Source organism: Sturnus vulgaris, chromosome 5 (genome assembly GCF_052056855.1).
Source record: "Sturnus vulgaris isolate bStuVul1 chromosome 5, bStuVul1.hap1, whole genome shotgun sequence".
In the NCBI taxonomy this organism is placed as follows: domain Eukaryota; kingdom Metazoa; phylum Chordata; class Aves; order Passeriformes; family Sturnidae; genus Sturnus; species Sturnus vulgaris.
Genome location: NC_142247.1, coordinates 44,607,732 through 44,624,246, shown reverse-complemented (window position 1 = coordinate 44,624,246; position 16,515 = coordinate 44,607,732). Strand labels below are relative to the sequence as shown.

General features: G+C 34.6%; 1 protein-coding gene across 16 annotated transcripts in view; it reads left to right on the top strand.

Moving 5' to 3' along the window:
* Positions 1-13,559, top strand: part of TAFA2 (TAFA chemokine like family member 2) — a 185,822-nt gene extending 172,263 nt beyond the window's left edge. For 4 of the 16 annotated variants that reach the window (XR_015803949.1, XR_015803951.1, XR_015803953.1 and 1 more), the window contains 3 exons: positions 4,277-4,346; positions 4,658-4,906; positions 11,457-13,559. Coding sequence is in view for 3 of the 16 variants with exons in the window: in XM_088165610.1 (XP_088021736.1) it covers positions 4,277-4,346; positions 11,457-11,500 (114 nt within the window). In the remaining 13 variants the exon portion in view is untranslated. Of the gene's footprint in view, positions 1-2,719; positions 2,922-3,514; positions 4,907-7,253; positions 7,328-11,456 lie in introns of those variants that run through there. The other 12 variants (XR_015803959.1, XR_015803960.1, XR_015803950.1 and 9 more) reach the window with 11 other exon arrangements.
* Positions 13,560-16,515: the final 2,956 nt, after the last annotated feature.

The following is a 16,515-nucleotide window of genomic DNA, read 5'->3' as shown; positions in this document are numbered from 1 at the left end:
TAGTCACAGCTGTGCAAGAAGGACTCTTTGAATATCTAGTAGTCTTTTTACATTTTCTTGGAAATTTTTTGTCAGTTTCTAATATCTCAGACATTACCGTACAAGATGATATTCAAATGCCAATATCATGTGAGTCATCTGGGCATGCTCTAAAACTAGTGCTTCTTCCTTGTCTCACCCTAATTTTCAGCCTGCAGGGGCTTCTTTGGATCATTTCTGCAAGTCAGAAATTATGCATTTCCGGTCAGAGAGACCAGGGTATTCTGAAACCTCATGTTATCTGCTGCCTAAATAGCTGCAGGCAGAATTCTTTCCTCTTTCCCTGGATATTTGGCACAGGCTTCACAGATTCTGCATTTCTGCTTAGTTGCAGAAATGTATGAGGGAGCCCTCATTTGTTCAAGAGGTGATGCTTTCAATTCTTCAAAACAACAACATTTTCTTGAGTTATTTCCTTACTCATTAGGACTGATGATAGAAAACATCAGAAACACCTCCTTGGAGCAGCTTTGCTTTTCTGCCTTCTTACAGGGAAGGAAATGAATAATAATCACTATGAAGTGGAGAGTCAGACATACAGAGCATTCTGAGCCTACACAGTCACTGTTGGAGGAGTGAATAAATCTCAAACCAGTTTAAATCAGATATTCTGTTGCATAGCAAATTGAGTATGGTTGTAAATATCTTAACTATTTCTCCCTAAGAATAATAAAGATACTCCCATCCTTTGTGAAAATTCTAAATGAAAAAAATTTTCAGGCAGGAATAAGTGAAAGATTGCTGTCTATGACTAAATTAATAAAGAAGACAACTAACATAGAGTTAACTTCCATGAGAATTTCAAAATTACTAATTTTTTTCATGACTTAGTTTTACTCCTTCTACCACCTGGTGAACACCAAGTCAATTTCAGGCAAGACACTACTTCCATGTATAGAGAGAAGACTCCAAATGACTTTTCATGTTCTATAAAATGGACTCAGATCTTTCTTCTACTGCATTATTAGAATACACAGATGATCCCTTCTTAGATCTTACAGTCCTGATTATCATCCATCACTTTCCATATCTGCAGTGATAAATGCCATGGAACTCTGAAGTGCAGATTTTGGGTGAAGCTACAAAATATCCAGTCCACCTGGGCTTATTTGTATGATGAAACCTGTAAAATTATGTTGGCAAGACTGAATAAAAGTTTATCTCTGTTTTCTGAAGATCAATGGGTTCTCAAAGAACAATGGATTGTCTCTAATCAACATGTAATAACAAAGTAGTAATAGATCCAAGAATTTTAATAGAGCAGCAGTTTTGTCTCTTCAGGTTGAAGAATGTTAGAAGATAAATTACTGACAGCAGCCAGAAGAACTTGTTTCTTCATCCTCAATTGAAGCTTTGTGGCTTAGGAACATCTTCCTGCCAAAGGAAGACCAAAGGACTTTATCTCTGCTCATGCTGTTTCTAGTTCAGGCAAATGCAGTCCAAATCAGATTAGTTGTTCTAGAAATTAGAGACCTGTCTATCTATCCTGATTTCTTGTCACCTTTTCAGAGTGATCTTGGAAAATGCAAATTTCTCATCTTCAAGGCATTATTCCAATTCCAGTTGCTAATAATTATTGTTCATCTATTGTTCTATTCTTCTAGAATGCAACTTGACAAATTTGAAGCTTATTACTTTGAAAGCCAATTATTTTTTTGAAGGTCATGCAGGAAATTGCCAGAGTCCTTTTCCTTTCTCACAGTCTTAAAGCACATCATTGGTACTTACATTTCTGAAATTTGAAGGCAGCAACCTCTTCTGAGCCTTTTGGTCTTTCCCTCATTTATTGAGATTTTAGAATTCCAGAGTCTAATTGCAATTAGATACTTTGATTCATTCATACTTACTTTGTCTTAGATCATATTCTATTTAGAAGATGCATATATGAAGACAACTGGACAGGTTCTATAAGAAAGACAAATTAGATTGAATACCACAGTAGGTTCTGAGTTAAAACGCCTAGCATTCATTTTTAGCTTTGACAGAATACTTCTTTTCTGTGTACTGTGAAGTTCAAAAATAATATCCAGATGACCCTGAGTACAGAGGTCTTATAAGGTGTTGCAACTTTCACCTGGATATCTCCATAATGCTCAAGCAAGAAAATATTTACTTATTAAACTGACAGTACTTATTGTTCTTTTCATCTTTTACTGAGATGACTACAACTATCGGGAATCAGAAACCAGAATCTTGACTATTTCTTAGAGAAAGAGACTTTATATGTTTCCCTGGGCAATAAGAAATCCTTCTTATTGTTCATCTATGACAGCTTCTGAGTGAAAAGCCTTCAGGTCTTCCTTTTTTACAGTTCTATTAGGACTTGAGAAAAGATCTCAGGGATTTTTCTGAAATCCTCCAAATCTGCCACCTTTCTTCTCTTTCTTATCTGTATTGGAGTGATGGAATGATGGGTACTTGTACAGGAGAAGGTTAAAATTAGATTTCCTGAAAATAATTTTATAATCTCTGAATGAATACCCACTACTCTGACATTACCCATTTTTAAGCCAAAATTCCTCCAAGCACAGAAAAGTCTTTTCTTCATGTGGAAATTCTAAGTGGATGAAAAGAGAGAGGAAAATGATCAAAGGGATTCCAGTTGATGACTGATTCATTGTTTTAAAATATTTTTTCCTTCCTGGATATTGGTTCTGCTGTTTTCTAACTTGTTTTTTAGTTGTCTTATATTCCCTCAGCTATGGCAGTATTCCTGGAGCCAAATGTGAGTGCACTTCCTCAAAATGCCAGCAGTGGAAGCTGGTAAGCAAGTGGGGAAAAATCACCAGAGGATTCTCTGAAGCTTGGGACAAAGGCAGAAAACACATCAGTACTGCACTAACAGAACAGCAGGTACTCTCATAGAGAAGATAAAATTACAGGTAAGGAAATAATTTACATTTCTATTTTGAACTTGTACAAATGGCTTTTTACTCTCCATTCAAAATACCAGGAAAAACCCTGCAGCATAAAATTTGAAGAAGAAAAAGAGCTCAAATTTTATTAACTTAGACTACCTGATATTTTTTAGTGGGGATAATTGGAAGTTCAGTCTGACCCTTTTTCTGGAAAAATATATTAAAAGATGAAAATCCTTTATGCCTAACTTAAAACTTCAGTCTAATTTTAAAACAAGGCTGAGTTTAGTTTTTAAAAATTTGTTTTGCTTTTTCATATTTCGAATGTAAACACAGGAAACTGCTTGTTACAGGTTTTCCTTTCCAATCAAAAACAAGTGTAGCCTGTTCTATAGGTAAGTGAAGTCAGGTAGAGCCAAAGACATAAACATTCTGTGGCCATCTCTCCATTTCCACTTGTTTCCTGACAGTTGAAAGGGTAACATGACTATTTACCTTCAGTTTCCTCACACGTTCAGAGGAAAGACATTGATTTTATCTCCCAATTGGTATGATTAGGTGGGATAAGTGGTGTAGAAGAGAAAAACATTACATTTATGTAATTAATTGCCTTGCAGTCTTTTATGCCGCCATGCTGCAGTCCCACCATGGACTTCTGATCACTATAAAAACCTCAAGAGGATATATCCTTGTCTGAATTGCTGCAGAAAGTAAAATAAGGTTTATGTTTAAATCTTCACTTAATATGAAACTGTTGTCTGTAAATGAAACATAAACTCAGTTTTCTACCGAGTTACAGAAACATTGAGAAAATTAGGTTATGTTCAATACAATGGCATAACCTTTGGGAAGACAGTAATAATGAGTACATAGGAAGGACAAATGAATTGGATTTAGCCTTGATGTAACTCATATGTCTTCATCAGCTACTCACTATCATAATTGTCCCAGTGAGTTGTACCAATTAATTTTATTTTGTAAACTATCCAGTTCAAGGAAATATGATCACAGGACCATATTAATTGGTTTCATAGTATTCAAAGATGTAGAGATTTTATTTAAGTAAGAGATTATTGATGTTTTGAGTTTAATTGTATATTTTCAATGATCTGCAGCATGATATTTAAGTTAAAAGGGTTAAGAAAATAAAAGAAGAAAACTTAAAGAAATTTTGGTGATCTTTTGAGATGCTGTGAATCACTTTTCAGAAGCAATCATTATTGGCAGGTCCAAAATCTATCTCAAATATATAAATAAAGAACTATCCTTGAATTGAATATTGTCTTTTGAAATGTGTAATGTATTATCTGTTTTTTTATTATGTTATTAACCTTCTAATTTTTATTTTTTTTATTTTTTTTACTTTAAACATATATTAGGAGAACACACTCAAATCTTTCATTTTGAAGGAATTGTCTTCTGACTTCATGGCTCCTTTCTGTACCACAGGTCTATGCATGGACTTATTCTCAAAGAACTTTTCAATTACTGTTTTGTCATACTGAAATGCTGCTGATATACTTTCAGAAATGAGTGTAATCTATCAGTTTCTATTGCTTTTTGGCTTGAATTTGGGTATGTTTGGATATTTTGAAGACGATGCACTTTTCCTAAGAGAATCTTCTCTGATTCTGAAATTTGTTTTTTCCTGTCATTTTGTGTTTTCCTTGTAAGTTTTAAAAAGATTCCAACTATATCAGTTTTGTTTTCTGTAATCAATTTCATAACAGTGTAGTACTTGACACGTGTTTGTTTCTTAGGCAAACGTGTAAAACTCCTCAAGTCCGAATGGAGAAGTAGAGAAAAGAGGTTTCTGCTGTGCCTGATGACAGTTTTTTTTCCCCACACATTCCCAAAAATATTCTGGCTCCATGTTGGAGTACTAGTTGTGGTGAATCCTAGTCTTGGTTCGATTCTAAGGAAGGGCCAGAACGTTCGTTGAGGAATAAAGAGTCAAACCACTCCAGAAAATGTGTTCCAGCCCCGGTTTATTATTCACAAAGCAGCAGGTGTGTACAAATACAGGTTTACATAGTATTAACAGGAATTGTTGTACGTTACTCGTCACTGTAGTTGCTTAGTTTGCTGCAGACTTTAAAAACTTGTGGCTCATTTGGGCAGAGTTTATGGAGGATGATTGAAGAAACCCTTACGGTGCTCCTAAGCAGCCTCAGAGTGGTGCTTAGATGCTTCTTAGAGCCCTAAAATGTCTTCACACACCTGACTTTCAAAGATAGACCCAGTTGGTAAGCACAAGTTACTCTCTCTCATGGGGAAACGAGATGCTATGGAGAACAGGCTAGGAATTGAAGTCCATCTTAATACATTCAGTCTGGTGTGGCATCTGTAGTTGAAAGCTCAGTATCTGATACTGAATTACTTAAATTTCAGAAAAAACTAAGAAATGGGTATTTCCATTATATTCCTAAGATAGGCTAGAAGTTGTCCACCTACCTTAAAGCTATGTTAAAGACGAGGACCTTTATCATTTATAGGAACATATACCATGCTCTGAGGTATTTTTCTTTTACCTACTTCTCTAGTCTAACCTTTCAGACTATTTGAAGTAGTTGGAAAGCTCACTTTACATGTGAAAAGTTTCCAAAGCCTTTTAGTTTCAATTACAATTTTAAACACTGATTGTCTAGGTCTTCCACTTTACCACCAAAATTTTCCTGCTGAAGTCCTTAAGAGCAGTGGGAAATAAAGGAGTATAGTGTTATATTTCAAATGACATTGCATGAAATGAGTTTTTAAAATGTTTGTCTCTCTATAATGGAAGCCCTAAGTACAGGAACTATCACAACTGCAGTTCCGATTAGTCATTATACAATAAAATATGAAAGAATTAAAAGGTTTTAGAGTCTCATGGTTATCAAAGACCTGGGAACATTTTGAGTCATGTCCTGGGAAATACTCTTTTTAATTAATAAATGAGTTAGTCATAGCTCCTGAAGGACAAGCAGGAGGATCTAGAGTTCTAAGTAGCTTAACAGGCTTGGGAACATGTTTAGATTAATAATTTTCTGCTGCAGTGCTTAAAATAAAAGTAAGGGAACAATTTAAAGCTCTTGAGTCCTTAAATAAAGTTAGGTAGACTCAAAATTTTATAAACAGGAATGAAACATTTGATAATTTGACAAAGTGTCTTCCAATACGTAACCTTCTCTGAAGGTCATTGAATCTGTGTAGTTATCATTAAATATCTGTTTTTCAGACTGCTACCAAGTGCCTCAAATTCTGCCTTTTGTAATTAGCCCATGTCAAACAGCTGTCTGCAATATTAATATACTAAAATACTAAAATACTAAAATACTAAAATACTGTGTCCTAATTAATGGTTCTCTCTTGCAGTTCCCTTGAAATATGCTTGAGTCACCTTCATTTCTCAGGCTTTTGAAATGGTTCCTCCTGCCTCCCGAAACTTAGTTATTTAGCAATAAAGACTGAAGTCCTTACCTACCTACTGTAAAGGGCCAATTCATATAGGAGCCCTATTCCAGAAAGGTCCTTAACATCTTTTTGTCCCCTTTCCCCAGTTCATTGGAACATTAATGACAGGATTAATAATCCGTGAGGAAATTGTGAACCTGCCTTTTGTTAACATTCGGAAAGAATTTTGGATTATCACTGGTACAAGATACTAGTACTAGAACAGAAGCATTTTGCAAGTTTACAAGTTGAACTGTTTCAGTGAATGAACATGCACAAGTGGCAATGCAAACTGCCATTTGTTTTCACAAGCCATGTATGAATGATAGTGCATGACAAATACACTGTATGGATTTTAAAGTTCCAGGAAACAGTGTGCTTTCATCTGTTCAAAAGATTCATTTCCAACCTCAACCTCATTCTTGGAGGTTATGAGTGGAAAAAATGCACTGGCAGACGTTTTTTTCTAGTGACATGGGCCTTTCTGTTTCTACACTTTAATATTTATATTAAGTTCTTACTACTACAACAAAATTATTTATGCTATAGGAAAAAAAAGACTGATATAGCCCTCCCAAGTTCATTCGTTTTTAGGAAAGGTTTGCTAAAGAATCACTTTGTTCATAATTTTATTATTTTTTTTGGTGGTATTTTGCATACAGTATAAGAAAGAATACCACAATAAGGACAAAAACTGGACAGAAATATACTGCATACTGCATGGGCTGTTTTGGCTGTTTTGGTATGAGATCTCTATCTTTTTTCCATGACTTGGAGGACAATCCATTGTAGGCATTTCTTCAAGCCATTCCTTATGGCTTTTGTCATTCCCTGTATTTAGCTGATGTCATGTTGGTTGCAAAATAAATTTGTGAGACCTCTTGTTTTTGTTTGAAATCCCCATATCATTTTTGCTTCCCACAGGCTTTTAATGTTTTAGAGAAAAATGGAAGGGGTGCCAAGATGACTTTGTCTCATGAAATTCCACTTAGCTCAGGGTGAGCTATTAATTGCTTTCACAAAAAATAATTTCCTTCCTGCATCTTATGTATCACAAGAAAAAAAGAAAAGAAAAAGCCTGAGTATGCTTAGATGACATAACTTATGACCACACACAATCATATATGGTTGATGGAAGAGTTCTAATTAAAAAGAAAAATCTTCTATTAAGTACTTTCTGTTTCTTTGGAAAAAATCTAAAACAGAGGGTCCATCCATGTGGAATCATCTGTCAAGGCAAGAAATATTGGCTTAAAAATTTTACCTTTTCTGCATTTGCATTGATACATAGTCCTGTCTTCCCTCCAACTATCCTCATGCACTAAAGTCTCTTCTTTGCTGTGCATGATGGAAAAAAGCGAGAATTAAATTGCAAGGAGACATATAAAAAGACAAGTTGCTAACTTTCAAGTGCTTGACTTTGCAAACTTGAGTCAGTTTTCAATATGGATTTCGTGTATGGTTTACGATAAACACAAAAAAAATTTAAAAAGCTGCCAGTCAAAAAATAGTAATGTACAGGTTGTGTTATGAAACTTTCCAGACACACTTAATTTCAATATACCATATATTGTTATGTATTTTATTCCAACATTATATAATAATTATGTGCCTAATTTTGAACATAGACGCTATTCCATATTGTCCATAGAAGCCATTCCATAAGCTAGTGATTTGCGATATATTTGTTTCTCTGAAGAAACAGAAGACTTTTACTATACTTAATTGTGGTTCTCTAACTTTGATGCTCAGGTGCCTGAATTAAAGGAGAAGTGCTTCCCTATACATGGCATATTCTCTCAGCCATTCTTTTCATCATATAGTCTTGATTTTTCTTCATTCATCTTCTAAGGCAGAAGAAAGTCCTGAGTAAAAGTATCGGGCTTGGTTCTTACTGAGAATCTATTCTAACGAAATAAATAATATTATCTGCTGTATTCATCCACTGTGTGGATTTCACAAGTGAGAATATTTCCTACCCATTGTGAGCAGCACTGGAATGCAGGTTGTCTAGAAAAATCTCTTGAGGCTGGTAGCTCGTTTAATGTGATGTCATGAGATCTTTTCATGTCTGATCCATTCTGCATTACACTGGCAAAAAAATGTTTTACCCAAAGACTGAGTTTTTTCTGAACATTTAGTGAGCAGAATAATGTGGAAATCTTTAGGTGCATTTAATTATATATTGTTGTGTTAAAGTAAAACAAGTGAGTCCACACAATTATAGCCAATTTACAGCAGCCCCTCACCAATTTAAATTCAAAAGTCTGCAACTGCAGAGTAATTATGCTTTAATTGCATATTTAGGACAAGAAAATGAAAAGAATCTAATGCGGTGTACTTATGATATAACAACATTATGAAAAAATTTATTAGTATAAAGAAAGTAATTGCATTTCAAGAATGAACAAATTAATTCAAATCAGCACCTAAGATGCTAAATGTTTAATGTACTTTTAAAATTTTATTGTTAATTTTCCATCTGTATTAATTATTAACTGAAAACTTGATTTGCACCTATTCAGGATGTTACTGTTCTCCAAGGATCTTAAAGATCAGACACATATTGTTATTGGTCCCTCTTTTTCTATGAAGGCCTTTGGCACAATACCTTAATACTTTACTTCCCAGACGCTTACTCAAATAGCATTTACTCTATCCAAAATCAAGCATTTCTGGGAATACCATCGCTACATATTACTTAAAATTTCATAGCTTCTTTATGAAACTGTCTTTAATAATCAAGAAGTTTATTCACTCTGTGATATGTATAGTATGTAGATATATAACTTCCATTAATATTGATGTGCAGTCTATGCTTGAACATAGAAGTATTGACATCATACACAGAAGCATATATGTGTATATATATATGTGGGTAGGTGAGTGACCTGATACAGAGAAATTTGAAAGACTATCTGCTTTTGTTTTTCTTATTTTTTTCACTTATATAATTTATGTGACAGTGTATGTTGCTTTCATAGGGATATTTTCACCACAGGGTTGTAGTGCTAGTTGTGGGGAGCAGATAGTAGATTATGATTTTACTGAGTTTTCTTGTGACTGAAAATACATTTGCACTCCCAAACAGCCATGTAACTGAGCAGTCATGTATGTGCAAAAATTCCATTTTTATCATCTGAAGTTTACCTCCTTAGTCCATGTGTGGTAGTTCTGGGTGTAATAGAATGATACATCACATATTAGGGTTATACATCACATAGGATTAGGGTTAGGGTTAGGATAGTTAAGGTTGGAAGGCAACTCTGGAAGTGCCACCCCCTGGCTCAAGCAGTGCCATCTAAAGCCAGTTAGGACCAGCTTTTGAATACCTTCAAGAATGAAGCAACATTCTCCCTGGGCAATATGTGCTAGCACTCAGTCACCCTCACAGTAAAAACTTTTTCCTGAGATAGTACGTCCTGTGTTTGCTTGTGTTTACTTTCTTGTCCTGCTGCTGGACATCACTTGAAAAGTGTCTGGCTCCATTTCCTTGGCACCCTTTCTTCAGATATTTGCACATATTGATGACATCCCCCCGAGCCTTCTCTTCTCCAGGTTGAGGAGTTCCAGTGTCCTCAGCCTTTCCTCATATGATTTGCTTCTGTGTCTTATTTGCCTTGGTGGCTCTTTACTATATAGATACATAGACATAGATAAATATAGATCAGATATAGATATAGAAATAGATATAGATACATGTATCACATCTGAAGCTAATAAAATTCCAACTGCAGGTAGTATCAAAAGATGTGTATTTTTCATTGTGTAGCTCAGTGTTACCTGGTTCCATGAGTAGAATTTCAGTTTGCTACAATAAAGTAGCAAACTAAATAACAATAAGATGGTGCATCAGCCTTTTGAGCTTTGGTGCAGGGCAGAGAAATATGTTGCCTGACTTTTAAATTAATTCTTTATTATTTTTTCAGGCAATCTTCCACTTTAGAAGGGGCCACATGAGGCTGTTTCTAACAGCAAGAGACCAAAGCAAAATAAAAGCAGTGTAATAAATAAGCTTGTGTATCATAAAAATCACAAAGCACAATTTTATTATTGCCTCAAGTGCAGTTCCTCAAAACAATTCTGTGGAGAAGGGAAGCTGAAGTAATGAGCTCCTTGAACAGTCTGTTTAATATTCTGTTTGTTCTACGTTTATGCTCTGCAGAGCTGACAAGAACTGTATGCAAACATTTTTGCTGGGGGCAAAAGAATGTTTCATCATTAAGGATCATGACCCTTCTCTCTGTGATCAAAATGAAGAGCATATGCCCCTTGATGTCATAAAGTGTTGTGGCCATTCCAATGAGTTGTTCCTCAAGCCTTGGGACATTTCCCCCTGACACAGTTTGATATTAAAAGGTTACATGATGATTAATTGTATCCACTGACACAGCAGAAATATTCCTCTAAGTTATGTTTCTTTGATGTGACAGAATTTTTCTTGTAAAATTTAAAATCCAAATCACTTAGAGGAAAAGTCCAATTATTGTGAAATGCTTTGTCCTCCACTCTTTCTCAGTGGTCCTTCTGTTTCCCTCTTGTTTCATGCTAGGCTGGGTGAAACCACTCTAAATTAAATCCTTGGTAATTTTTTTACTTTATGAATAACAGGATCTCTGTCTCTTGCTAACTTATGTATGAGTTTTGTCCTGTTTCTCCACTAAGTGATTATTGCCTTTTCCAAGCTAAATGATTCTATGATGTTATGATTGTTTTGCAAAGATGCTTACAAAGAATGGAATAATACAGCACCAGTATGAATCACTGTATACTCAATGGCTAAGATTTAAAAAATATATCTGTTACCATACAGAATTTTTAACAACAAAAAAAAGAATAACAGAAATCAGAAATTTGTGGGTTGGCAATTCATTATTTTATTATATTTTTTAGGCATAGTCACATTTCAATTTCTCCTTGTCAAATCCTATTCCCACAAAGCAATTAAACACAGTTTAAACTGGGGAGCAATGCCATCTAATACCATCTGGGTTTATTCCCTTATTGAAAAACAATCGAAAGTGCTTTGCTGAACAGAGATCTTACACGTCAGTCTCAGTTTCCAGTGTTTTGGAAGTAGATTCACTATGCCCAGTTTTGATTTTCTGATTTTCTTTTTCTTTACAGGTTACCCGATAGCTAAAGACAAATCAAGCCAGTCTCAAGACTGATAACATTAAATAAAACACAAAGGAATTTCATTCCTCCAGTCAATCCGTGAAGTGAAATTTTATACTACTTAGGTGTATCCTTCAGAATCAATTGTTTCAATGAGAACCTGGCTTGTAATCAGCAACAGCCTTGAGATCAAAACGACTGGAAAGTTATTTTGAACTTATGTGTCACAAATATTTCAACGGATTGAACTGTGTACACTTGTAAAATTGCACTTGCTGAGGAATTTGCAGCTGTAATCACAAGCTAATATTCTAAAGGTGCAGAAAACCAGCAAACTTTTGGGCTCTCCGTTGCAGATCAGTGGTTTTTCATCTTGAAGAAGTCAACCTCTGAAATGTATTGGATCCTTCATTCTAAAATGATCTTTTGTCCACTGTTCAGATTGCTGGTGGGACTGCACACTGCTTTAATTAAATTTCTGTTGCAGAAATTGTCCTCTGGCATGGTGCAGTTTTAGACATTTTTATTTGTGTTCTAATCTTGCAGCTATCAAAGGTACATATTTCAACATCTTGAAGTTGCTTTGTTATAGGAATGGAATTATATATCCATTGTTAATAACTATTGTTGATAAGTAATATTTATCTGAATACATCAGTCATATTAGAATGTATAGTCAGGTTGACATGTTTCCCTAAGGCTAACCAACTACTGCAGCTTCACAGTTAAAGAAAGTAGTGGTCAAAACTCAATTACCACTTCCATAATAAAGCATTTTATATCTTTAATATATACATTTCCATTTAGTTTGAAGGAAATGGTTGATTCCAATATGTACTTTACTTTCCTAACCTTTAATTCATTTAAATTGATGGTAAGCAGTCAATTACGCTATTTCATCCCTTTTTTACAAAGGTAGACAGGAATGTAATTGAATATTGCAATTATGATATTGGAGGGTAATCATTCAGAATTTTTGTCTTTTATTAAAAAATAAAATCTCTTGCTTGAACCTAGGTACTAATAGATGCTTATGTAGATGTCTGCTCGGTCTGTTTGCCATAAAGGAAAGAAGTCCTAGTGCTCTTCCAGTTTTGCACTTCATGGGTTTTTTGCTTGCTTACAGTCATCCTATTCAGATCTGTTTTTTTTGTTTCTAACTTTGTGACTTAACTTTGTGTTGCTACATGAAAAAAATCCTCAATATTTAAAGGCCTTAAGCATCTTTGAGCTTTTTCCTAAGTTATTACAGAATGTATAACTTTATACTCCATTTAATGTATATTGTACCATGTGTAATGTTGATACAAAAGAAATTTGGCAATTCCTTTTAGTGACACTGCATAAACATACTGACTAGAGGGAGTTCTGACTTTATGCTTTGGTGAATTCAAATGAAAGCCACGCATAGTTAATGGCAGCCAAAAAATACACAGAGGTAAGCTTGTTTAAGTCCTATGTGGTTACCAAACACAGCAAACAAAAAACTGAAAAGAAAAAAAAGAAAAAAAAAGGAATAGAAGGAAATGGTTTAATCATTACAAGCCATTGTCATGACTAGTTTAGTTATATATTAAGTTCTATGATGGATGAACACCCTGGCGTGCTCTGCTTGTCACTGTAGCCCCTGCTGTTCCAAAACCATTTCATTACCTCTGCTGTATTATTGCACAGGAGAGCTTACATAAAATAAATGGTGGTTGGGAATAAAATTGACAAGTATATTCTATCATTATTTCATGGGAAATAATAAAAAAAATATATAGACAGGAAAAGATCTTATTTTCTGATTATAATTCAATTAGAATAAACCGTTTGTAGCAAAAAATAGGTCTCTCAGTATTTTAGGATGTATTACATGGATTTGTGCTAAGAGGTTCTGATGGAAGGTAGCATCTTAAAGAGGTTGTCTGGGACAGTGCATAGTGTAAATGTGCTGTTTTGTAAAATCTGAATATGATCTCTATTTGGTTGAAAATCTATATCACGCTTCTCAATACTTGTTTTCTTTGTTTACTTGTTCTTAAACAGCGCTGAAAATACTGTATTATATACAAGTGTAGCACATGCATACCAATAAATGAAAATAAATGGATTTTCAAATATACTGAATAGATTCTCTGCAGTAGACTAATGTTGTGACTATTCATAGCAAGTGAATTAAATTGTAATATAAAATAGAGCTCCCTGTATAGATGTGTGCATTGGAGATCTGTTTAGTCATGGAACAAAATAATATTTTAGCGAATAAGAATCTCAAAGGTTATATTAACTTTATATTTCCTCAGTAGAGCAGAGAACATTTCAAGGGATTTTGAAATGTCCTTTCTGAAAGGAACTGATACCTATGGGAAACTCTGGTGGTGTACTGTCTTTTCAGGTCAGTTTGAATAAATTTTTTTCCTTCACAAAATGTGAATCCTGAAAAATTATCATTTAGATATTTTAAGTAGCAACAAGACATGGTAGACAATCCTGAAAAAGTAATGTTTATAGTATGGTTTCATCACCAGAGATCTAGGGTCTGAGGAAGTCGATCCAGCATGTGAGCACAGGGATACAGCCAGCACCCTGAACCTGTGGTTGTGGGGGTGACAGTAGGACCTTAAACCCGCTATCTGGGTTGTAGGAAAGGTCTGTCTTGTGTCTCTGGGATTTTCTCCAAAGCCAGATGACAGACATAGCAAGGCACCTTGGTGATTTAAGTGTGGTTGTATAAGGCAGTCAGATGCAGATGAATGTTTAGCATTTTGTTCAGAAAATTCTGATTGAGCAAATTCATTAAAGTTCACATATCCCTATTCAGGTTAATGGTTAAAGAACCTATTCTCTATTTTCACTCTTTCCTTGCAAGCATAAAGGTTGATCTGTGTAACAACTGGAAGCGAAATCCAGTCATTCCTTGATAATAGATTCTCTTGACTAAATATCACTAATCACGTCAGTATTAGCCATGACTGAAAGACTTGAAATAAGTCTGACTTTCAGTTCTGAAAACCAGTTTATTTCCCAACTAAATTAAATAAATAGTTTGCGTAATAGAAATATTATTGCTTATATGTAATCCTAACAGTAAAACTTCTATATTAGGTCTTCAAGTCTTTTTTATATTCATAACTGTAAAATGCAAAATTTGGTTAGATCCTGTATAACAGTAGGGACATTCTTCTTTCTGCTAAATCAGTGGGGTAACTTAGGGACACTGTAGTTTGGGATTTATGGCTTTCACTGCTTCAACTGCACAGCTGGGAAAACAACACATAAAAATACTTGTTATTCACATTGCTGAGACATTTTTCTTGACATTTTTCATGAGAAATGTGTAGAGTTGCAAGTTTACTCCATATGAGGATATTGGTTGAATCTCTTGAACTCTTTCCTCCTTATTGTCATCACAAACATGACAGAAACAGTACTTGAATCTCCAGCCTTATGTCTTAGTATTTAAATCAGAACTTACAAACTGCACAATACTTTAGTCACTATGTCTCCATACAAAGTAGGTTTTTTTAAGTCTGTTTCCTCCTTATAATTAATTACTGATGCCATGTCATATTTGGGCACAGAGATATAATCCTTACTATTACTTATTTAGAGTTCGTGCATCGTTTTTTTGTTCTTCTTTTTATTTTTCTTTGGTCATTTTCTTGTGTCCTGCAATCCAGTAAATTCTTTCAAAATTCCAGTAATGATGAGGAAAGTTTTTAATGACTAGTGGCCTGGAACTGAACACGGGAGGGAAGAGAGAGAGAGAGATGATGTGTTTCTATAATTTTATCTTAATTTCCAGTTTAAACTATTCTTTCTAAAGAGAAGCATTTTTTTCTAATTATAAATGGACTCTGTTTCAATATGCTCTCTGATCATAAAGTTGATGAAACGGTCCTTTCTTTATGTCAGATTACTTCAGCAGAATTTACAAATGGAAGATGATGATTTTATTAATGTCCATGGGCAGGTAGACATAATTTGGTCCCAGATGCTCTGCCTAATGTTCATGGCAAAAGTGACTCAAAAACAATGCCTCCATATGCCATAATTGCTGGAATTATTTCTCAGGCATATTCCCTTGTCATCCCTCATATGTAGAACTCATTAGATTCCTAGTGGGAGAACATATGGAGAAGAGAGTTGATGGAAAACATTAAAAAACAGATTGTGTATTTAAATTTATATTATAAAAGACCTCTGTGCACAAGCAAACTAAGCAGAGAAAGCTCAAACTCTTTCTTTCTACTTCATAAGGCGATTGACATTTATGGAGCTGTTATCTCAGTGCATTCAAATCCACTTCTATATGGTGCGTTAAAACCTGTCTTTAGGGATAATAGTGGGAATTTTTCTGCTAACTGGAGGTCAATTTTGTATTTCCTACATTTTTCCAAATATTTACTTAAACCATAATTAAGATTTTTTTCACTAGTAAGAATGACCAGAATTTCCACCCAAACTAGTCTGTTGGCAGGATCAGGCCTTCGGTTATGGGTTTGTGATTTCAGTGTCAACATAATGTCTCTGATGAATACCATGTTTCTGTTTCACAAAAAAGTTGTTAATATTTCTTTTATCCATCTCATCTGACTAATGGATGGGGATCATATCTAGTGCAGAGATGTTTTAATGACTGCTGACTACTATTAATTAATTATTTATTATCTATAGCAGTTGAATACCGCAATTAAAAAAAAGCTAATCGTACATTAATTCAAAGTATTATACATGGACATTTGTGATGCCTTTTTTGGTTACACTTAGGACTCTTTCATTTTTTAAGGTAATTTATTTTCTGGTTTTTTACTCAAGACTGACTGTGAAACTAGTTTTAATAGGGAGCATTGGGGACGCTATAAAGTGTCCCTGTAGTAGAGGTGGGCGCTAGCAGGAGGGCATTAGACAGGTGGGAGGTGGCTAGACTGATGTCTATGACCACTGCCATAGCTGGTAAAATATGGCCTATTGCCTAGAGAAAGCATAGAAAGTGTTTCTAGAAAAATATGTCTGCCCAACTCCTACAGGAAGAATTCTGACAGGGTGTTTTTTATTACATGGAGCCGAATCAAATATTATA